General features: G+C 38.5%; 2 protein-coding genes across 10 annotated transcripts in view; both read left to right on the forward strand.

Moving 5' to 3' along the window:
• The window catches only part of LOC128866418 (uncharacterized), a 168290-nt gene that overhangs the window by 17073 nt on the left and 126227 nt on the right, over positions 1 to 24990 (forward strand). The gene's annotated exons all lie outside the window — the stretch shown is intronic.
• LOC128867079 (piggyBac transposable element-derived protein 3-like) lies at positions 23933 to 24919 on the forward strand. The gene has a single exon (XM_054108176.1). The coding sequence runs from the start codon at positions 23933 to 23935 to the stop codon at positions 24917 to 24919; it is 987 nt and encodes a 328-aa protein (XP_053964151.1).

A 24990-nucleotide genomic window follows, 5' to 3' on the forward strand; every position in this document is an offset into this window, starting at 1 on the left:
CCTCCCTTTACTAGAGCACGGCTACGCGTTTTGGGTTCCGATGTATTGAGAATGAGTAATATTCGTTCTCTAAAACTGGAGGATATTTACAGATTTGCTAAAGAATCTGGAAAATTCTCACAGGACTAACTATATCTATCCCTGTCTCTATTTTTTCCTATCTCTTTCTTTGATACTTTTCTCCTTCACTGCTTGACTATCTACCCTCTTTACAGAGCTCTAAATATAGAGTTTTCCAAGCAGAGGTAGTCCAAATGAAAATTCAATCATGATTTTTTTCTCTCTATAAAAAGTTAGGTATCATTTAAAGGGAGGATTTCAGGATTTCATAATTACAAAAAAATATGTATAAGAAAACTAAAGAAAAAAATGTTAAATGACTTGCATAAAAGAGTTTAAAATTTAGAGCATATACCTACATACATATACCTATATCTCGGTAACCACTCAATATTTCCACACAGCTTTTGCCCAATTAGTGCTACTGAGCGAATTCATGCCGAGTTCTCCAAGTATTTCGCACATTGTCGTCAATTCTTGTAAAAATTATTTTATTTGTAGGCTTCAGAAAATCAAAAAACAAAAAACTGAAAAATTATATTTTTGAAAAGGGTCGAATCATTGTGAGATTTATTTAAAAGCTTGGTATATGGCTTTTTGTGGTGAAATAGAAGGTGGCGCAAAATTAATCATCCCATTGGAAAATTCATAACTTTTGCAAATGGCGTCATAAGTCAATCATACCATATTTGAAACTTGTGAACTAGACAGCCGAAGTTTACAAACAAACAATGGAGCGCCTAAAGGTTAAAAGATTTAAAAGCATTTTTTTATTGAGTGAAAAAATTATTTTAAAAAAATTGAATGATTAATTTTGTGCCACTTTATTTTCTCGGTTCTTTTTAACATTATTACAAACTATTTTTTGTTTTCTTTAACATAAATAAAATAAACTTAAAAAAAATTATTTGAATTTTTGAATTTGAAATTTCAGAAAAAATCTTTTTTAGACAAATTTATTTGGGGGAAAAATTGTATTATTTTGTTAAAAACAAATGTTTAACCAATTATGTTTTTTTTTTAATTTTTTTAAATAATTTTATTTTTCTGTTAAAAATTTAGAAAAAAATATATAGTATGTATATGTTTGGTAATTTGTAAAAAACATCATAAAAGATAAAGATTCAAAATCCTTTTTTTTTATTTAGTAAAAAAGTTATTAAAAAAATTTAATGATTTATTTTGTGCCACTTTGTATTTCTGTTCTTCTCAACATTAATACAAACAATTAACATAAAATACACTTTTTAAAAAAGATTATTTGAGATAAAAAAAATCTTTCTTACACTTTTCAGACAAAATCATTTCAGAAACAATCAATATTATTTTGTTAAAAATTAAAAAAAATTTAACAAAATTATTAATAAAATTGTTATTATTTTTCTGTTAAAAATTTTGAAAACAAAAAAATTTTTTGGTAATTTAAAAAAAACACCATTCATCAGATTTCTTCTTATTTTCTCCTATTAATAGTTTAGTCTATACTCAGTAATCGTTTAAAGTTTCATAAAGAGATTTACAAAGTGCTTTGCGGGAAATCTGAAGCGCATTCTTCGCAGTGCGGAGCATTCGCACAGGAAATGTTGAACTGGTATGGTATCTTCCTAATCTTTACAGCTTCTAAAGAAAATCCTTAGGCGGACCTCCGCAGCTGGCAGTCATATGTCAATAGTGCAAATCCCAGTGTATGTGCGTGCGAGGCCATTTGTACCTCCCATAAGCGATGTGGACGTGTGTGTATGCTGGTGTATATGCTCCGCACACCATATCTACCATTCTTAATTGAAATCCATCGATTTTTATTGCTGCATTTTGATTTACATAGTCTTCGAAAACCAAAAAAACGCATTTCTTATTCATTATTTTATCGCGTGCTTGCGCGGCCACCTCCAGTTACAAGTAGTATGTAATACGAATTGTTGTTTTGGGTAATTATAATTAGTTATTTTTATTTATGCGCGTCTGTTAGCCGTCTGTCATGCCATTCCAGCTAGCCACCGTACCAACTATAGCAATCCAGTTAGCCCAGACACTTGGCCACTCAGTTAGCGCACCAACTTTTTTTTGTGCTTCGCCAAGCAATCATTTATCCATGTCACTCGTTCGTTCGTTCGTTGGTTCGCTGCTTTTCGCATACACATTTGAACGAGTGAACGGCTGACGGTTAGCGGTTGGAGGTTAGCGGCTGGTGGCTACAACCACAATTTCTGCACTCACTTTAATGCCGCTTCAACGCTGCTACAACTGCTGCTGCGGCTACGATTGTCGACAGTAGTGTGTATTATTGCTGTTATTGTTGTTATTGCATATGCACAACTCAAAAGTACTTTTTCATTAAATTTATTTTTTGTATCAATTTTTTTGTGGAATGCATGTATTTTCTTGCTTTTGTTGTTATTAGTGCTTTGTTTGTGTTCGCAATCAAGCAGTCTCTTGCCTCAGTGTTGGTCAACTCGCCAGCTTGCGTTGGCCAGCCATCGTATGTTTGGCAGTCCAACGAGCAGCACGTCTTTTAGCATTTGGCTAACTGGCGGACTGGTGGACTGGCTGGTTGACTACTTGGCTGTTGGATGTTTTCCTTTTCCTTTTGCCATCAGTCGGCCGGCCGGTGAGTCGTTCGGTTGGTTGATTATGTTCGGGCTGCTTGGCTCGCTGTCTGTCGGTTGCTCGCTGGCTACTTACGTTCTCCGGCTGGTATTCCCAGCTTGTCTTTTTTCATATAAAATAAAATTTATTTCATTTCAATTTTCGTTGCTCCACGGCGGACATGCATGCGCTTGCATAGAAATAAGTAAGTACCTACAGACATATGCACATACATGCATACATACACACATATAAATGCGCATTGTTAGGTACACACTTGTTCGCCGCCGTCAGCTCATGGCTTGTACGTGCTTGGCGCGCTCCTCTATCAGCTCCCCCACGCCCTGACGCGCAGCATATCTTCTGCAACGCCCTCGCCTTGCTGCTCTGTTAACGCTTTCCTGCCACTGGACTCCTCTAGTTTCGTTGGCTTCAGCTTTTAGCTTCGGCTTCGACTGTGGCAGTGGCTGTGGCTTCGTCTCAGCTTTTGATATTTTTTCTTGTTTGCTGTATCAGTGGAACGTTTTTTATTGTTGCCGTTGTTGCTGTTTCTGAGGTTTTTATCGTTCTTATTTTTTAAGTTTTATTGTCCTTCGTTTTCCTTTATTTGATCGTTGTGCTTTGCAGGATTTACTGGGCCACTCTCTGCGCAGTGTGCGTGGTGGTGGTGATGGTGGGGGTTCACTTTTCTTGCCCTTTTACTTCCCTTCACATATTTTAAGTATTTTGTTATTGTTGTGCCTTGCAGATTTTTGGTTTTTCTCACTGCTTGGCATTTTATTCGGTTTTCCCATTTTTTATTTCCTTAAATTCTTTTTTGCTATATTTTTCCGGCTGCCTTTCTCCTGTCACCTTCGCTCATACGATGACCCTTGCCGCCACTCCTGCTATTTTTGTTGGTGCTTCTGCGCGTTATTTATATTGTTTAATTTATTTTGCTTGCTCCTTGTTACGTTTTTCCATTTTCGTTCGAGTTTGTATTGAAATATCTGTATGTGCTCCTTTTTTCTGAAATTGTAATATGTGTGTATGTTTATTGGCTGTGTGTGTGTGTGCGCCGTTCAGTCCTCTTTGCTCTTGTATGTGTTGGTAATTTTTCATGTACCCTACCAACGTATGGCATAACGGCTATAAAGAATTCACAATAACAACTCCCTTCTATATAAATGTACTCTAAAATTGCTCTGCCAATTCACTGCTGGCGTTTGCCCAGCTGCTCTGCTCAGCGCAAAGTCACTTGCTTTGCCTTTCCAACGTGCTATTTTTCTTTTCTTCGTTTTTCTTGGTGGAGTTTTTTATTTTCATTTCTTGAAGTCTTTACCTTCCAACGATGCTTTTATTGTACTTTATTTTTATTTGCCTTTGCGGTTCAGTTTGACGATGACTTTGACGTTTTGTCTCATTTCTCAACACACCTTAACTCATTTCCGTGCTTTCATATTTCTTCGCAGTCGTATGTTCATGTGTTTATAACATGTCTTCTTCGTTTCGTTTTTCCAATATGTTCATATATTTGTATTCTTACATAACTGTATTGAACATGAAACACATTTTGTCTGTTTTACCAATTTTTTCCACTCCTTTGCAATGTCTTTTCACATCATCGATTGTGTGCAAGGTTCATTTGCAAATGGGCTAGTAGAGGTTGGGAAGCAGTGCTCAAACCTTAAGGTGTCAGCAAACCTGGAAAGACAAGAATTTTCTCAACTAATTTTACTTTCAACATTTTCTACATATTTTTCCAAGCAAACCTGCGAAAAGTTGCTTTAGGAATTTCTTTTCAACTTTGTGGCCCGCTATAAGCTACGAGTATAGTAGCTCAACATTTTAACCAGTTTTGAATATTTTTTTTTTTTTGCAATTTTATAAAATATGGCTCATTGTGTAATAAAAATCAAATCAGTCCAAATTTAAAGCTTTATACGAAAATTCGTATAATTAATTTCCTAATTTAATCACCTTAAATACGCCTTCCCAATTTTTTTCGGGTTTCATTTTTCATGTCCTTTAATGTAAGGACGACTTAATAGGTAGGTATGTGAAATGACTGAAGTAGACTCTGACGCTCCCCAGAGCTGTTGAAGTAATGGAGAAGATTCATCGTATTTAGGTTTGCGCACTGGCCCAGGTTGTCGAAGATAAGATCACCTAGTGACCTTAAGTGTCTAGCTGCCAAACCCGGTCATTTATAGAGAAAGTGCTCAACAGCCTCCTTCTCTGAAAGGTCGCCACAACTTTTGTAATGCGCAAAAAATCTAGCTCTTTCTCGTGTGTGCCGATCGTCCAATGACCAGTAACCACAGCTACGAGTTTGGAAATTGAATAACGTGGAATACTCCGCCTATTGTACCGGAGCCAAAGGATTTTCGAAATAACACATGAAGAAATGGTGCTCCATTTCTTCTGCGCTTTCTTGAGAAATAAGTTGTGCCATTCCCCTTTAACGACAGTCAGGGGATGCCGATGGCCGGGTAGAAGATCTCTGAGATCAATTCAGTCCTTGCAAGATCATCAGCATTTTCGTATCCTCTATGTTCCCAAGTCATGGAATCCAGATCAAATAAATGTTACCTGCACTCCCAAGAGATTTGATCTCCTCCTTACAGGAGTTGACTAGTTTGGATTTGCACCATGGCGTCGTCAGAGCCTTGATCGCGGCTTGATTATCGGAAAAAATGTGAATATCTCCCTCCCTCGGACGACTTTAGTAAGGCTTAGCATCATCTGCAGCGGGTTATGAAAATGTCTAGATACATAAATAGTTAGACAGATAGGTAGATAAATAAATACATATATACGGGAATGTTTTGTAATAAACTTCTAAGTGAATTTCAATGCAAATGCCAGAGAATTTCAATGAAATTCGGAAGTGCATTACAGAATTTGCCCGATAGATAGATAGATGCATTGACCGTAACAGAACAAAGCAACGCACAGCATTAATAGTGCCGTATAGTCCCTGATGAGCAGTAAGATTTTATTGTACCTCGGCCGTTTTGGATGTTTTGAATTATCCATACAGGTATAACACCCCACCAAGTTCCAAATCCAATTGTGTAAGTTCCCTAGTTATCCTGACACGGCACATACCATATGCGATCTTATTACTTAGGTAGTGAGTGCGGTAGATTCCGTTAATAACGAATGTTATGGCACTGTTAGCCTAAGAAGATCGCGACACATGCTTGGCTGTTACGAGGTCCACATGTCCAATAGCTGTCTGCAGTTTGCTGATCTGAAATGACTGTAATTTTATGCGCTTTATTAATCGATCTTTCCTTGAACTGAACTTCTGAAATCAGTGATACCCTTGGTACCTTCTTACATATTTGTAAACTGCTAAGCAAGGAATAGTTTTTGTGCTAAAAGATTCGTAAGTAAGTGACTTGCCGTAAAGCCAACGCACAAAACCTTTAATCCATTTCAGTACACCATCCTTAGTGTACATCGTACATCCTTACATGTAGACGGATTGGGGGTTTCTTGAAATGATTTGATTTGACGAGATAGTGAAGAGAGGAAGGCTTTTCACATATTTTCTGTCACTATTTCGACGTAGGGCTTGGTAGATACTTATTTAAGCTACTTGAGTACTTCATTTCATTGAATGTCAGAGAACTGATGAAATTTATTGCATTTTGAGTGAAAAGTGGTTTTAGAGAACATATATGATTGTAAGCTTCTGCGATATTTCCGCTAACCCAACTTTTCATTAAATTGGCTATTCTCTTCAGAGACCCATTAGAGAATGAATTTTCAGAAAATCTCCAGTCACAGTCACTTAGATTCCCGTCTCTTTTCCCGAACCCTATTTCCCGACAGCTCGTGTCCCGGCAACCTGTATCCCAATTTTTTTTTTTCCCCGAATCTAATTTCTCCGACAACTTTTTTCCCGAAAATGCAAGTCCCGACAGTTAAAAAATATTAATAAATTGTAAAATGAATTTGATTAATATTTGTAAATCGTAGTATCAAAATGGAGTCCATCAAAAAGCATTATTGTGTGCCAATAACATTAGATATGAGGTAACATTGCCAGAATTTTTGTGTTCTTCATATTGTAAAACAATGGACCGCAACCGATTTTAGGCTTCTATGCATTTTTTTGGTGCCGCTTTTACAGATCGCCCCAAACTAAGTTCAGCTATCATAATTTCAACATCCGCCTGTTCTTTTTGGAATTCTTTTAAAGCTGAATATATGTCTGTATAATGCTTTCCCGATTGGGCCATCCTTCACTTGCGTTATTTGTCTTGTGGTGCCCATCTCGTGCAGACTTATAACGGGTGATCAATCATGAGGTGCTTTTTTCAATAGTTAAAAAAAAACAAAAATGTAAATTATGTTCAAAACCTTTATTTATCATTTGAAAGGACATTCTTTGACATTTACTTTTTGAATATGACTTCATTCAAATGTTGGCCGCAACTACGCTTAAGGTGGTCCATTCTGAAGGTCCAATTTTCAATCACTCGTTCGAGCATTTCGACTGGTATGTCGTGAATAACACGCGTAATGTTGGCTTCCAGAGCTTCAATCGTAGCTGGTTTATCAGCATAGACCTTGGACTTCACGAATCCCCAAAGAAAAAAGTCCAAAGGTGTGATATCACAAGATCTTGGTGGCCAACTCACAGGTCTTAAACGTGAAATCAGCTGCTCTCCGAAATGACTTCTCAATAAAGTCATTGTTTCACGAGCTGTATGGCAAGTGGCTCCGTTTTGTTGAAACCAAATGTCGTAGAGATCATTAGATTCAATTTCAGGTAGCAAAAAGTCCGATATCATGGTACGGTAGCGAGCACCATTCACAGTTACGTTGCGGCCATCATCATTTTTGAAAAAATATGGGCCGATGATTCCACCAGCCCATAAACCACACCAGACCGTTGTTTTCTCTGGGTGTAAAGGTAGCTCTTGAACCTGTTCTGGTTGCTCTTCATCCCAAATACGGCAATTTTGCTTATTGACGTAACCATTGAGCCAGAAATGCGCCTCATCGCTGAACAAAATTTTGCTCGAAAACAGCGGATCTTCTTCAATCTTTTCAAGAGCCCAATCAGCAAAACGGTGATGTGCAGGAAGGTCATTTGGCTTTAGTTCTTGTACGAGCTGTATTTTGTATGCTTTTAAATGAAGATCCTTCCGTAAAATTGACCAAGTTGTTCCATACGACAGTCCAAGTTGCTGAGAACGGTGCCGAATCGATTCATCGCGGTTTTCACGTACACTCTCTGCTACTGCCGCTATATTCTCAATGCTTCTTGCTGGACGTGATCTATTCGGTCGAGAATTATCCACCAATGAATATTCGGATTCAAATTTGTTGATGGTATGTCGAATAGTGTTTAAGGCAGGCCGATTATGTTGACCATAATGCGGTCTAAGCCACGAAAAACATTTGTCACAGAACGCTGATTTTCACAATACAGTTGAACAATTTGTAGACGTTGTTGCGGTGTGAGTCTTTCCATGATGAAATGCCAAACGCTGTTCAACAAATCCACGATGACAGTTTGCCACAACTCGCGCGCGATCTGTAAAAAAAACGCAAATGAAAAAAACTCCTCTTAATTGATCACCCGTTACTACTGGTTCCATGTCGAAACTGGATATCTAGGAGGTACAGCTCTTCTTCGTCCTCTACCAGGTTGTCCGATGACTAAAAATTCCTTGAAGTAGTCGACTATAGGAAGGAGTTCTTTTGGTATTTCATCCTCCACAAATTCCAAAGTCAATGCGACATCCTCCTTTGGGACAAAGGCTAAAGCCATGAGTCCACGTGTGAGCCCAAATTTTTATTTCTCTGTTGATAGGATTATTATATTGCTCCTGCAATCCTTACATTTTCCGATGAAAAGTCTGGCAAAAGTGATAGAAGCAACCAGAATAATCAGTTCCAGGATATATAGGTATGTCTGCACAAGCATTTATAATGGCCTTCTCAAAATCTCCTATAATTTTCTGTGATTTGCAATTTCCAATGCCGTATTCTCTAGCCGCGCCATCAATGGCCTCTAAGTATCACAGTAGTATACTGCACTGTTTCTTTTGATGAAAGTAGGGCGAAAACAAAAGGAAAAGTCACGTATTCGGGTGGTATTCTTGGATTTTTAGGAACAATTCCCATTACAGTAAAAACTTGTGTGAAAATTGTTGCTGGTATGTTCAACATGATTGAAAATGTACAGTTACAAATTAAGAATATAGGAATAAGTTAGAAGGAATATTCTGATATTGCGAAAATAAAATGTAGTATGCTGGAAAGAACCTAACAAACCATAAAAGTACTGTCCACAAACCAAGTACTACTTCTAGCCAAAAATTCTATGTTATCGTAGCAAAAAAAAGGACTCTGCCTTCTTTACATTCAAAATCAAAAAACTTTTCCCCTGACTAAGTAGATATTCGTAAAACGTTCAGGAATTTCACCTAATTACTCCAAAGATTTCGGATTAGCAGGTAAATATTTGCGTCTATGCTTCCGTATTTCTTTCGTCAAATCCTGGTGTTCCGGTCATTGAGTGAGAACATCTACAGGAGCATCTGCAAGCTCTGCTCGAATTATTTGTGCAAGTGGATGCTCAGCATGAGAAGAAGCAACTCGTTTTAGTCTGTCAACGATAACCCCTGTTTCCCCTATGACATTACTTTTATTTACATTTAGAAAACTTTACGCAAAATGAAATAGTACATACCTTCTTCACGATTAGGTGGATGTGTGTCGTGTTTCGATTGTGCAGGTCCTCTAAGTATGATAACATCCTCACTATTCATGACCGTTACAGCTCTTGCACTGCATTCACCTTTCTGCAATCGATTACAGTCCCAATACATTTTTCCATTTCTTTCTCTCGATTTTAAATATATGTACGTAACCGTCAATGATTAATTTGTACCGACAATTTTACCTAACAACTCCATATTTTAGAATTAAAACAAAAATTTTGAAGAAATACAATAGTTTGATTCGAAATGTCAAATTAAAAGTTTATAAACAAAACTGAAGAAAAAAAAACATATGTCGGGAAATTGGATTTGGGAAAAAGTTGGCGGGGAATTAGATTCGGGGAAAATATGTGTCGGGAAACCGATTGTCGGGAAAAAGGATTTCGTGAAATAGGATTCGGGCAAAAGGGTGGCTATAATCTCACGTAACATTGTGTTTCGACAATTTAAAAAAAAAACTTTTGAACAAAAACTTAGGTGCGCAGTTTTATAGCTCCTTAAATTTTAATGCAATAAAGTGCAAGTTTGAAGTGGCTCAAAATTCTCCTTGATTTTTAATCATTTTTTCATTTGCCGACGTTGTCCATTTTCTCCATAAAAAAAACGTCGTGTATTCGGTACCATTTCGGGAAAAAATAATCAAATTTCAATGAGAAGTTTTTTCAGTCACTTCATACTTGCCCTTTATTACATTAGAATTATATAAGCTATAAAAGTTTATACCCTAAACTTTTTTTTAAAACCTTGAATAAGTAAAATTTGAAAATTTTGAATATGTAAAATTTTGAAAATGTAAAATTTTGATGGGAATTGGATAAATGTTTAAGAAATTTGAGAATGTTTGTGTAATTTTTGTTATGCAAGTAATTACAATTTTATAGAAAAATATTTAAAATTAATTAAAAAATAGTCAAAGTATATCAATTTAAAAAAAAAAACGTAATGCCATTTAAAACAAAAACTCTAAATAAAACCAACAAATATGCATGAAAAAAGCATATTGTACGTGTTTAAGTAAAACAAGTGCCGTTTCTGCTGATTTTTTTAACGACTTCATGTCCGCAATTCAAAACTCGCAAATGTAAGTACAAATGTTTATATGTATGTATGTATGAATATCTCTTTCTGCGCAGATTATTGCTTTTAATTTGTTTATGAAGTACTTGCTACAAAAAAACAAAACAACAAAAACAAAAAAACTCAATCACAATAATTGCAGCTTCAAATATCTGAATAATCTGGGTTGGGAATGATGACGCTACTTGACACAGGCAAAGTGTTGTTGGATGACGCTTCATAAGCATCACCAAGACTGTAATCGCTGCCGACGTAGATGCCTACTGCTTCTATGGTGTTGGAGTAATCCAAGCACTACTCATTTGTGTGTACGAATGTGTGAATTTGTGTATCTATTCTATAACTTTTATTCTTATATATGTATGTAGGTATGTGTATACATACGTACGTACAATGCGTTTTTTTCTTGTTGTTGCTTGTTAGCTGTCGATTTCACGGCGTTATTGTTGTTGTTGCTGTTATAATTGCCTGCCGGTCGACTTTGACGTTGATGAATGCAATGTGATTTGCCTGTCGCTTCAGCGGTCGCTCAGTTAGTTGGCTGTTTGGCTGTTTCATTGCTTGTTCGTTGTTTAGTCGTTTGACTGTTTGACCGTTGATTTGCCGCTTCCACTGTTTGCGGCTCATTTTAGCCTTTTTTGTAGCCACATTTGTTTCTTTCCTGCTTTTTTCATACGTTTTTAAGTTATTCACAGTACAAATACAACTATTTTTTTATGTTTCTACACATTCATCCATACGAGTATATACCACACATATGTACCTGTGTGTGGTTTTTTTTTAATTTGTATGCAAAAATTTTATTGCTTTCTAAGTTAACTGCTACTTTTTATTTATTCAAGGAATTAGTCAAGATTGTAGCTATATTAAATATTTTTAATCCGAAAGTGTTTTTAGGTGGATGCCGGAAATGGTGTCATTTATTAAAAACTAAGCGCTGCCGCTCGTTAATCAGTAAGCTTTCAATAATTTTCTGTACTTTCCTCTAATCAGTGGATGTGGTTGGTAAGTTTGACAGCTGTTGAAACATTAAAATTCGAAAATGTAGCATTTCCCTTATTAAAATCTCTTTTTACAATTGAAATCAGGTCCATCCTTGATAACTAGCAAATACCCGGCAAGCGCTGCTCTACTCTACTTGAACATTACTTTTTAAGATACACTGTATTTGTTTGCTGTTTCATCTTCTGTAAACATTTTTTGTATTTTTTTGGATTTTCCACTCGAGAGCAACACATATAACTGAACGTGTTGAAAACAAGGATTTTCGAAATTTTCTGTAAACTTATAGAGATTGCTCTTGTGCTTTGTTTATTATTATGGAGAAAGCAGAATGGACGGGAAACTATAAGCGCTAGAATTTCAATGGTTTCTTGATAAGGGTGATAGCAATTCTTAGTTAATAGACCAGTGGACAACAAGTCTAGTTCCATTACATAAATGTCGTTTAGTAAAATTATAGGCGCCCCATATGTGTGTGGAATTCCTCTTGGTTATTCCAAGGAGTTGAAAAATTTGATGGGATAGCAAACCATTTGAACTGCATTCATTACAGTACCGATCGATTTGTACGCACAGCACATTTTGCACACAAGAAAGTTGAGCGCAAAGGCTAGTACTAACATCAGAGCCATGAAATTTCGCCAGCAACAAGCAACGCCATGCAACGTCATTCTGCACTTACTTCCCGTGGATCTACAAGTTATGTAAGTGAATTGCTGCTCAGAGCGCTATAAGTTTGAAGGAGACTGGCCTCTGGAGACAACTAGGACATAGTAGCATCTTGAAGCAGGTCTTCCTTTCCTTCTCTGTACTTCGCACTGATCTCTCCATCCGCAAACTGGGTTTTGAGGGTTGCGCCAGGGCTATCTCTCCGAGCAGGTAAGGTGGAAAAGAGGGGAGAGTCGGCACGGATATATGTAGGTACCTCTGTTTTACCTTACGGATTCAAGATGCAATCTGGAGTGGGAGCGGAGGTTTTCTCTAAATCACCCAATATTTTGGTCTCCTTTAAACTGCCGGAAACGAGCAGGGTTTTTCAAGCCGAGGTCTTCGCGATCCTGCAAGCATGCAAAATGCTTAGGGATCGCTGTTGGGAGGGAGACATTAATATTTTTTCCGATAGTCAAGCTGATATCAAGACCCTGTCATCTCCGTATTGCAGCTCTCTTCTCGAACGTGTAGGAAACATTTCCCTTATCTGGGTTCCTTCGCACAGAAATATAGAGGAAAAAGAGATTGCCGATGAGCTTACCAGGAAAGTGGTGACAGAACCGGTTTCAGTTGTCACCTTCTCAGACATCGGTGTCCCCTTGACCGTAGTTAAAGGGAACTACAAAATTTCTTTCTAAAAAAAGCGCAAGACAAATATAATACGATGTAATAGAAGGCTTAAGGTGATGGGAATCCGCCATTCCCGCCATTCAATTTCCAAACTCATTGCGGTGCTCACTGGTCACTGGGTGATCGGTACTCATGCGGAGGGGTTTGGAATTCCGTACAACCCCTATTGCAGAAGATGTGGGGATCCTGCAGAGAAAGAGACTGTTGAGCAGTTTCTCTTCAAATGTCCGGCTCTGGCTAGGCGCTTTATATTCCTCTTGCCATCTAACCTACCTACCTACCTACCTATGCATTTGGCTTGCCGTGAAATGTTGCTAGCAACAGTGAGTGTCATATGGGAAGAATCGTCAAACTGATAAGCATCGCCCCAGGAAGTTTTGCCAAGAACAAGTGTTTCTAAACAAATTAACACACATACATATATATTGGCACAAAAAAATAGAAAGAAGGTTTACTTACACTCTTTGCGAAGACGTTTCGCTCAAAAATGTCATATCTTCGGAGTATTCGAACTCAGGTATTTCTTTTGCAAACGAACTGTCAGTTTTCGCTAATTTCTTTTTTTTTTAATTTTCTCAAGTGTTTCCACGGCATGAACTGAGTCCTACTTTGCTCTGAGATGCAAATGAAATTCCACGCGTCTTTCACAGCAATCCAATTTATATGAATTTTGAAAGCAATTCCACGTGAAAAGCGAACTTAGTACTATGCTTAGGGAAAAAATGGAAAAAAACGTTATTTCCGGCACCATGTAATGTTTTCTATTATGCGGAGTTTTTATAAAAGTGGTTTAAAATTATTGATAATTTTTAATAATTTTTCCCTGATGGTGTTGCGCATTTTTTACATAAAAAAGCGTTGTGTATTCGTTATGAATTCAAACTTCAAATTCGCTTTATCGAACAAAAAATAAATAAAAAAATTACAAAAAAAAATTTTTTTTTAAATTACAAAAAAAGAATTCCAAACAAAAAATATAAAAAATCTTAAAACAAATGCAAACAAATTAAAAAAACAAAATTAAACTTTAATTAAATAATTTAATGAAATTTTGTTGATTTTTTTTTTCAATTTTAGTACAAAGTCTGGAACTTATAACGGTCTTTTTTATATTAAACAATATAATGAGCTATAGTTGCATACGAAATTTATAAAGATTAAACAAACAAAAGAAAAATAGTCAAAACTAGTCAATATGTTGAGCTGCTATATTTTTTTCTCCCCAATCAGCATTCGAAATCCATTATGTCCAAATTATAAGTACTTATTAAGACCTAACCTCAAATAACTCCAATTAATTACTATTATGCACACAGATAGAAAAAGCATTAGTGACTTAGGCTACTGGTACTTCTGCGGAACGGTAATTGAGAAAAAAAGGGGGATGAAACACAGAATAACCATTGGCTCAACATAGCGGAAGTTAGGGCAATTTTCTACATGGTACTTTAATATGGTGGAATGCCTATCAGAAGGGTGCGAACACAATTAAAGGGTTGACAAGATATTGTACAACGACTCACATCTGTTCTCATAACCGGTTATATGTCAACCACGCCACTTCGAAAGCAGGCAAAATATATCGCTAGCAGTGCAGCAATATAATTGAACACCGTTAGGAAGTGGTCAAACACGGGATACAGCCATAGTTAGATCCTAACTGTTATTTCGGAGCTTGCCGGACTGGTGAAGTATGCTTCCCGTCTACAATTGCCTTAACAACCCTCCTCAAGAGGAGAGTGAGAACGGGTCGATGTAAGAGCGGGTGAGTCCATTCATGTATACACAGATGGCGGGCGGAGGTGAATATTCCGAATATCTGGGGTCTCCTTCAGCTTTCGGTTGATGGCTATAATAAAAGCCGACATACTGATGCAATGTGAGGGTATACCTGGAGATGACATCTATATTTTCATTGATAGCCAGCCGGCAAAAAATACCGCTTAAAGCAGTCGAAAACCTCTCAGGTAGCCATTAAATGCTGCATATCTCTTAGCACGATGACCTAGTCATAGCAACCAAAGGGAGCATAGGTTCCTGGCCATTGCGACATTAAGTGGAACTGTAGGGCCGATGAAAAAGACAATCACATAGACATACCCGTACAGACTTGTAATCTACTTTATTTTGAGGAAATTGTAATTGAATTTCTGTATGCTAAACGCACACAATAGCTGCTGGGCCAAAATAAGTCTATATAGTCTTAGATCACTGATATTCGTTATAATAGGGCCTAATAGGGAAACACGCCTTGGAGATGGGCGTGCAGGCACATGACTTCTGCAGAAGTTGTCTAAATGAGGAAGCGACGATCTCGCACTTTCTGTGCCATTGTCCTGCTCTAACCAGACGTAGATTCACCACTTTCGGTGGACAATTTTTTAATGTGTTAGGAAATCTCAGTACTGCGGAAAAGAGGTTTGGTTTTATAACCTCGATTTCATAGTAAAGAATTTTATATATTAGGTTAAGTTAGGTAGGCTTTTAGCAAACCTAAGCAGCGCAGAAGTATCTATTTTTGAGATATCCTTCAGACCCGCTAACTGCCGGACAAAAACACAGAAGATGCTCTAAAGTTTCTGCATACCTATTATAGTTCCGCGGTCTTTTCGCTAGAGCGTACTTACGAATTGAGTGAGTTTTTTTGTCGTTAGTTCTACACATAACTTTTGCAGTTTTGCATGTGGTTAGATTAGTCCACCTAGCGTCTGTTTGCTTTTTCTAGCCTTTCTATGGCTCTGATCCGGTAGCTTGATTGGCTGTCTAGTCCCTAGTTTTGAACAGTAAATACCCACTCCCACTCTGTGTAAAGTCTTAGAGCCGTCTCCTATCCCCCCTCTTCAATTGTAGTGTGAAGCCATCTCTTCCAATTAAAGCGCAGAGTCATGTAGTCTGTGGAACCTGTACTCCTCCATTTGTGGAAAAATATCAAGACTCACACCACTAATAGGACGAATTATAACATCGTCTTCTTATTGATTGGCGCGATAATCGCTTAAGTGAGTTTAACAAAGCGCGCCAGTCATTTCTTTCTCGTGCTAACCGGCGCCAGTTGGACACATCGAATAAAACCAAGTCGGTCACCAACTGATCTTTCCAACGTAGAAAATACCTTCTTCTTCCTCGGTATGGGTGAAAATAAGCTGTGTTTTCCCAGCTGATTGAATTGTCTCCGAAACGATCTGAAGATAAGGAAGTAAGCAAAGTATTTATACATGTACATACCTTTCGAAAATCAAGCGACATCTATTTCTCTGAAACTATTTAGTCCTGCCATAAGTTCGGTTACAAGTTAAGCCCGTTATAGATATGAAATTATAATACTTTTTTTAATGATGGGGGATGGGCCCATGCTGAACCCTTGGAACAACATTTTTTGCTTCTTTCTTCCCCACCGAAAAAGCTGCATGCATCTGTCGAGTCTAATTTTCTTGAAGTGCGTTGTCAAAAGATGACCAGTTGAGCGACGGAAGGCTTTCAGGTGGAGATCATCTCTAATTAGTCTTGACAGGGAAAATGACCGGATACCGTCTTGACATGCATTTGGTCCTTACATTCATTTGCCTGGACATGATTTTCTGCTCTCTAAGGGGATTTCTGCGAAATCTCTCTCGAATGGTTTTTATGGCTGCAGTGGTTCGTATGACGCGGGGAGGACCACTTCTTTTATGTCTGCACTTCAGACGTTTGAGAAAAACATTTGATAGTGCGGTAAGTAAACATTCTCGTAAATCTCACTTGCTCACTTTACCTCACTTTTGTATGCAATCACAGCAATGCCATTTTTCTTAGTTCCCCACTCCATTGCTAACAACCGAAAGTTGCCACAGCTCTGCGTATAATTTATGAGAAGACAATGCATACGAACAAGAGCAAAAATAACAGAACTTTTTCCTCCGAATTCGTTTTCGCCGTATGCATTGTAAAATTTGTCACAGAATTTATGGCAAGACTGAGTAGTTTGAAGTTACCTTCAACTAGTTTCAAATTTACCCCTACAAAAAAAAAAACAAAAAAAAAAACAGGTTAATCTCTAAATATGATTTTTTATCATAAATATTTACATTTATTTTTTATTCCTTTCGCCTTCCTATCCCTTTGGAACAAAATAATTTTTTTTCAGTGTTCCATGCAACTATTATGTCGTTTAGTGGTTCGCATGTATGTATGTATGTATGTATTTATGTATGCGTGTGTTTTTTGTAAAATGCGTTTTAAAATGAAAATTTATTAATAACCACCCAAACTCATCCATAATTTGATCTTTGACGCCGTTTCACCCCCTGAACTTAGCAGCCGCCTTCAGGTCACTGCCCTTTACGCCACATCAGTGGAAGCGTTGAAGGGGACGGGACTTCGCTGCCAAAACCAGGACTTTAATCAGAGCTGAAAGCAAATTTTTTGAACGATTTTGATTTGAGCCAAATTTTCGTTTATTTTAAATGCTGTCGGTCATTTCAGCCACACAGCTCAAGCGACTGAACTGTTAATAGGCTAGTGGTGGTTGCGGCATTGCGTCACTGGCTTTAGTTGTTGCTCTAAATTGGTTAACTGAGGATGGATGGGTGATACAATCGTCAGCAATTTTCAATTTTGGTTTTCCGAAAAGCTATGTATGTAATATATGTATGTATGTATGTATGCACACATGCACGCCAGCTAGTAGATGCGTGGCGGGCATGAGCGGCTTAACTGGATATCTGCTTTTTTTCGAGTTTTTTATGTGGCTGCTTCATTTTTAGTTGTTTATTGCTGCTGTCGTGGTCTGGTCGTTTGTATCGCCTGCGTTTTCTGCTTTTATGACATTAAAATAGTAGGTTTTTTTCCAATCATTTTCTTTCGAAATTTACTCAACTTTAGCCGCAGTACTCTGCTTAGCTGTTGTTGCTGACTATCGTATGTATCTTGTAGATACTTTGACTTATTTTTGTTGTTGCAGTGGCTCCTGCTGCTGCTGATGTTGCTGTTGTTGCTATTGTTTGGTTGTTGTCACTTGCTTTGTTCGCTGTGATGAATGTGTGTACACGCTCGGGTTCGCACTCAACAAACGTGTGTATGCATGTACGTATGTATGGGTGTGTGTTTTTGTCGACCGCCAAACCAGCTAGCTAGCTGGCCAGCCAGTCAGACAGTCAGTAACGTAGCCATCAAGAACATTAAAAACAGCCAACGGCCAGCAAAGCAGCAGCAGCCACACAAGCCAAAGTGTTCACTGTACATACATACATACGTATGGACATGTGTAGATACAAAACAAAAAAAACACAACAACAACATATGTGGATGTTTGGACTCTCGTACATCAAAATGTACATATGTTTGTATGTAATATAGATATGTATGCATGTATCTGCATATATGAGATATGTATCTAAACACAATATTTCATGCGAATGGTCGAGTTGGTGGTTGGATAGCTGCTGTTTAAGTCTTTGTTGCTGTTACTTTAATGCTATTCCTGTTGTTGTTGGGATTGTTGTTACGCTTGCTTTGTATTTTATTTTCCCTACAGCTTTTATTGTATTTAGAGCTGTCGTTCTTCTTGTTTGTTTGGATTTTTATTGTTATACTGACGTGCGTTGATGGCTTCGGCAACGGCGGCGGTGGCGGCGTTGGCGCTGCTGCTGCCATTTTCGCCGTATCTAAGAGATATGTACACGCTCGCTCAACTCGTCGCATGCGATACATTTTCAGTGCTACAGTGTGTATGGCGGCGCCGAGTTCAATTTCTACGCTGATTTGTGTATACTAGGTAGGCACATGCAAACACACATACAAACATATGTATGTACAAACGTGCATATCCACAAACATTCGCCTACCAACCGATTTCCGTGTGAATCCCTGCATTTTTTTCGCGGCTACACCTCACTGTGGTTGCATTGGTGTGCGTGCGTATCTGTGTGACGTTAAAGTTCACGTACGGACAGCGCCTCCGCCTCCGCCACCGCCACTGCTACTGCCACTGCCACTGCCTTTGCCTGCTGCCGCTAATGTGCTAACTCCATCCAACCATCCAACTCTCTACCAACGCAGCTGGTGGCAGCGCTGTTGACTTTGATGGCATTATGGCGACATTGTATTTATTTCTCTTGCTCGCGCATTCGTATTGTCTGTACTCCACATTGTCTACACACAGGCGCACATAAAGATGCACATTCATACTAATGTATAGGTAGAAAGAATCAGCATTGCATAGTCATATTTGTTCATTGTACAGTAATCGATAAACTTAATGAGCTCACTCGCATTCATCGTCGCACAAAATCATTCAGTCACTTCACAGTTCCGCCATGCTTCACTTTCCACTCGTTCGCTGCTGGTGGCTGCTGTTATTGCACGAATGTGAAATGAAATTAATTTCTACCTACTAACTGCGCTTAGCCATATGTGTCTATATATGCATCGTTCGAATGCCTGTGTGTGTGCACACGAGCAAGCGTGCAGATGTGTTCGCATTTAGTACGTGCCAACATTGCTGCTAAATGCCTGCCGACTGCGGCCTGTCGCCTTCCCTTACTCCAACTATTCGATGGCTTTGGATATCAATGCTCTTAGTTGTGGCTGTACCGGAAAAGGTGCAAAGTTCTCGAAATCGTTGGGTGACACTTCAAATAAAGGTGGGGTTTGCGTAAATTCCAACTAACTGTAATCCCTACTGAGGAAGGTGTTGTAAATTATGTATGTAGCTCAAAGAAATTATCTGATAAAATCGCTATAAATTTTCAGATACTGAGGTAAAAGCATTCACCAAAAGAATACCATCATCATTCGTGTATTCACTAGCCATAACTTCCAACCATCCCTCAGCAATTGTCCAATTGCTTTTTGAAAAAGATGACTTTATTCAGAGATAATCCATGAATTCCGCCAATTTTACATTTCTTCGATTGCATGCAAGTGTTGACCATCGAAATCTTTCTGCGTAGCTTGACACAATCGGTAATCGGGAGGTACACACACCAAGGGAGGAAGAACCTCGCATTCAAGTGTCTGGTTTGTTTTTTGTGAAGAGGATTATGCATCGAGATCTTACCCCGTCAGTGTGGGACTTTCACTCAAACTAAACTTTCTACTGCCACTGTATCGTCCTACTGTCACCAAACTCAACGTCCGTAAAAATAGCTATTATCCACTGTTATAATCATTTCAGCAGGACACACCCCTGTCGGATCTGTACGCCCCCAGCCGTCTTGTCCTTATTCATACTATAGAGTAGTTAGTAGTTAGTTTCTACGAGGATCGTCTGCAAATTCCCTGCAAAAATGAAAACTACTTCATTGTTTGGAGTAAAGTTTTTTATTTTTCGACGTAGTCTCCTTTTAGACTTCTACACGTCGTTCAACGCTATTCTGGTTTGTTGACCGCTTCCGAATAATAGAATTTATCAAAGTCCGAAAAATAGCCATTTGTTTCTGCAATCACCTGCTCATTTCAATAAAATCTTTTTCCCACCAATTATTTCTTTAAAGTTGGGAACAAATAGAAGTCCGAGGGATTGCAGAGCACCAAGTCTGGAGAATAGGGGGGATGGGAAACGAGTTGGAATCCTATTTATATTAATTTTGCGACCACAATTATCAACTGCTGAGGCATGATTTGGTGCTTTGTCGTGATGGAAAAGGAAAATCACTCCCCTTCCTCGATTCAAATGAATGCCAACACAAAAAAATATACTGATCTGGCTGAAATTTGGTGTGTGTTCTTCCAGGAGATGATACTAAGTAAAGATAACCTCGATACGCGCCAATAATGCCATCTTTCTGATTTTGCGCAAACTTTTGAAACAATCGTCAAGCGGTATCGTCAGTATACGAGTAACTGCATTTTCGCCTCTCCACCGATTTGTTGACTTACACATGTTCTTGGCGTTTACGTCTACAGCTTGCATGCTCACTGTACCGGAGTTGCTGTATCACATCGTTGTTGTACCTCGCTCCATACGTCGTTACTCTTCAGCAACAGTGACACTAGATTCTCGGGTGCAACACTATAGGCGTCTAAAACGAGGGCACAAGAAAAGCGAATGTTCCGCATCTTCGTCGATTGCTGGTTCTCGCTGCTCGCAGTATGGAGTCTTCTCGGGTCCAAAGTGATGCAGGTACGCTTCAAAGCATCCATGTCCACTAAGTATTTGGGCAAGATGTTCGTGTGTATTCAAATACATATGGATGTATGTGTGGACCACATCGGCAACATATGACCGAGTGACCTCTAACAGAAAAGAAAAAAAAAACGTATTTTGGGCGCACGGGATTTAAAAAGAGCTAAGAAGTATTCAGTCTCTAGTTTGTAAACCTTTCTCCACTGTGTGGACTGAACCGCATAACTTGTTTATCCAGCTTCAATTTGTTGTTTTACGACCACTTCTTACTGAGATGTGGGGCTTTGAATAGAAAAGGATCGGTGTTTGTATCTTTTTGTATTCGATTGTCCAGAATGCAGCCTGTCTCATACTCAGCATAAATTTCTTCAGAAGCAATTAACGAGCTTCAGTCGCAAACAACAACAAAATAGTGAATCAAACGTCCTCCAAGTGATCCAACGTAACTAGGAATCGCGTGTAAACGGCACTGAAAATATGAAAGTTTTTAAGTTGTGCTCCCAATCGCCAAAAAGATGTCCTGTAATGAATACAATTTTCCTTCTTGTGCGGTGCTTTAACCACATAAGCCGCTTGTAGCCGATTTCATAGCTCAAGACAGATGGTTCTCCACTTGGTCTCTCCAATGGATAAGAGCATTTCCTTTTACCTTGCCACCACCAACGAGTACGGCTTCATATAGGAGTATTTTCAGAGCTGGATCACTCGCACGTATCTATTTTCTCGACTTGACTGAGCTAGCGGAATCCAATCGCACTAATTGCTTGTACTGTTTAACGCCGTTATAAGGTTCACATGCATATAGCATCATTCGCATCTGCGCTAGCTCGCCATGGCCCATCAATTTTCAGCAGAATCTGTCTCTCAAACAGCCATCGGAAGTTGCCATCATCGATGGATCGATGGCTATGCGTCTTAAAATATCACGAGGTGTGAGATTTTCGTTCGTCGAGAGAGGGCACGTAAATGAAATCCTCTACTACAGAATTGTAATACAGGCAGAGACGTGGGTATAAAAATACTACGATTCTACTCTGGCAATATGGGCGATGAGGCACGAAAAGGTTAAGTGGAACTGCAACTGTGGAACGGTTATTCCATTGCCCAGTAACTGAAGATTAGCCATATTTGATCTAAACCGAACGGGAGGAGAGCCAATTTTGCACAAAAGGAATGAGTCTGTCTAGTTCTAGTTATAATTTTCATAGGAGTAAAGTTTTATACTACATGTAAAAAAAGTGAGTATCGGTGCCCTCATCCTTCATTTTGGTTACTTCGACACTTCCCCAAATTTTTTGAATAAGACTTAAAAATTGGCTCTAGATATAATTTTATTGTTAAAATATATGTATACATAACTCTTCATCACTAACTTCCAATTCTATCGAATACATACCCTATAATCAGAAAGTACCGGAAATGTTTAATTTAAACAAACCAAAGGCGTAGTACACCATCAGTACCTTCCATCGGACGAGACAGTCAATAAAGAATATTATTTATCCGTTTTGACGCGTTTGAGAGATGCTGTACGTCGCAAAACGGCCGGGAATATGGGCAAACAGTTCTTGGATTTTGCATGATGATAACGCGCCATCGCACCGAGCCCAAATTGTGCTGGGTTATTTGACCAACCACCAAGTAAATAACATCGTGCATGCACCTAATATGGCCCCGTGCGACTTCTTTTGTTTCCCAAGTTGAAGTTACCACTTTGTGGAAGGAGACTTCAGTCGATAGAGGAGATCAAAGAGAATGCGACGAAGGAGCTGAAGGCCATCCCTTCGTCGGCCTACCACGGGTGCTTGGAGGACTGGGTTAAATGTTAGGATATGTGTGTTGCTTCAAACTGGCCATATTTTGAAGGAGATAAAAAAAATTTGCTTGAAATTTAACTCTGTTTGGTTTTATTTAAACATTCCCAGTACTTTCTAATAATAGTGCATATTTTTGGCCGAGCTCATCTTCCTATTTGTGGTATGCGTGTTTTGCGTACGCAAACGGAGGTACTTACAATTTTATGTCACCTTCGAACGACAGATATCATTTAGTATTTCAGCCACTGAGATTCGAACCTATCCACTTCCAAATGGTAGTCACGCACCAACCCATTCGACTACGACAGCCGCAATTAATAAAGAGCACTTACCTCTAAAAGATCATTCGCTTTATCTGCAGAGCAAGTGGCTATGCAAATGTCATCCAAATCAGCAGCCTCTCGTAACGACTCCAAAAGTTCGATAATCTCATGAAAGAAAAAATCATATTTTTGTGATACTTTTTCGGCGTTGCACTTCAATGAATCTGCAGGGTTCAGAGCTTTGTTAAAGATCTGGTTTCTTCTCTACCATCCGCTTTCTTCTCTGCAATCATCACTACGATCTCTTTTATAAATCTTATTACGGCCTTCGGCGGCCTTTTCCTTTATAACAACCAACAGGAACTCTAACTGTTGCCATTATTCGAGATGACTGACAGGTGTAATCTGGAAAATTTATTTCGGCTGTTTCTTTATACTATTTTTCAAGAAATTGTGGTTAAAACTACATGTTTTAACCCTCTAGTGCATATAACCGCCTACAGGCGGGCAACACTTAAAAGCAAAAAAAAAATAAACTAAAAACACAAAGTGCTTTTTTGTTTGTCATGCAGCTTACACGATTCATATTCTTCAGTTTACCCTTGATCGTAAAAGCTGCATGTGCTCATATTACAAAAATTTTGCAAATGGAATTAAAAGAAGTGATCAAATAACCGAAAAAAGTATTTTTTTGAGAAGGTGTTTTTGTGAGACTTCCTAAGAAGTGCCCTATTGGAATATTGAGTTAAAAAAATATTTGGTAAGTAGATTGAGAAGTGTAGAGTGAGATAAAGTGATCTCCAAGTTTTTTTTTTATGTACATTGTGCCACTGTGTGCTTCACGCTGCAACCGTCTACAGGAGGCCGTATGCAGTGCGTTCAAAAAAAATGTTCAGTTATTTTGAACTTCAAGTTCACATATTATGCTGATTTATATTTTTTATCACTAGAAACATGTCGCGGTGGGGACGCAAACGCAAATACGACTTGTCGAAGATGTCAGATGAGGAGTTCAACGACTTTATGGACTTTTGCGAAAACAGTGATAAGGAAATTGAAGGCGATGATTTCGATAGTGACAACGACGTGAATGACTCAGATTTTGTGGTCCCCAATCAAAATGATTCCTTTCTACAAGAAACAGCAAACAACATTTCTGTATCTGATCTTTCTCTTTCCCGTGGAATTTATTCGCTTGGAACTTTTCGAGCCAACCGTGTGAAAAACTGTAAACTATCTGCCGATGAACAGCTGGAGGATTTCGTTGCCACCCCATTTGGAGTAGATATTTCTACTGTTGTTTGGAAGGACAGCAAACCAGTTTGTTTAGCGTCAACGTATGCAGGTGTGCAGCCATTTAACTCGAATAATCCGAGCGACCGAAACACATTGTCCCGTCGCTATAACCGCAATAGAAAACAGTATGAATATGTAAGCTGTCCAAACATTGTCAAAGAACACAACCGGCACATGGGCGGAGTGGACTTGATGGACAGTCTAATTGGTCACTACAAAATTCGCATGAAGACTCGTAAATGGCCATCTCGTATATTTCACCATGTTATCGACTTGGCAATAGTGAATGCTTACGTTTTATACCATCGTATCAATCGTGAAAAACGTCAGCGTGTCGAGCTTCCACGATTTCGGGAAGAAATCGCCGAAACTCTCATATCGGAAACGAAAAAATTTGGTCGCCCCACTACTGCAGAAAAACAAGCCGAAGAAGTACCAAAGGGAAGCAAGTTACTGTACCTACCACCACCCAATATAAGGTATGATTGTCTCAATCATTGTCCAAATTTCTGCGATAAAAGTAGTAAACGTCAATGTCGTAACAAGCCATGTAAATCGGAGACTCAAGTTTATTGCGAAAAATGCAACATACCACTTTGCATGTCTGTCAAAAAATCATGTTTTAAGGAATTTCATGCTGAATAAAGGACATTTTTGAAGATATGGTGGGAAGTTATTTCTAAGTAAATGTATATGTACATATATTCGTTCTTCTT

The sequence above is a fragment of the Anastrepha ludens genome, chromosome 6, assembly GCF_028408465.1.
Source record: "Anastrepha ludens isolate Willacy chromosome 6, idAnaLude1.1, whole genome shotgun sequence".
In the NCBI taxonomy this organism is placed as follows: domain Eukaryota; kingdom Metazoa; phylum Arthropoda; class Insecta; order Diptera; family Tephritidae; genus Anastrepha; species Anastrepha ludens.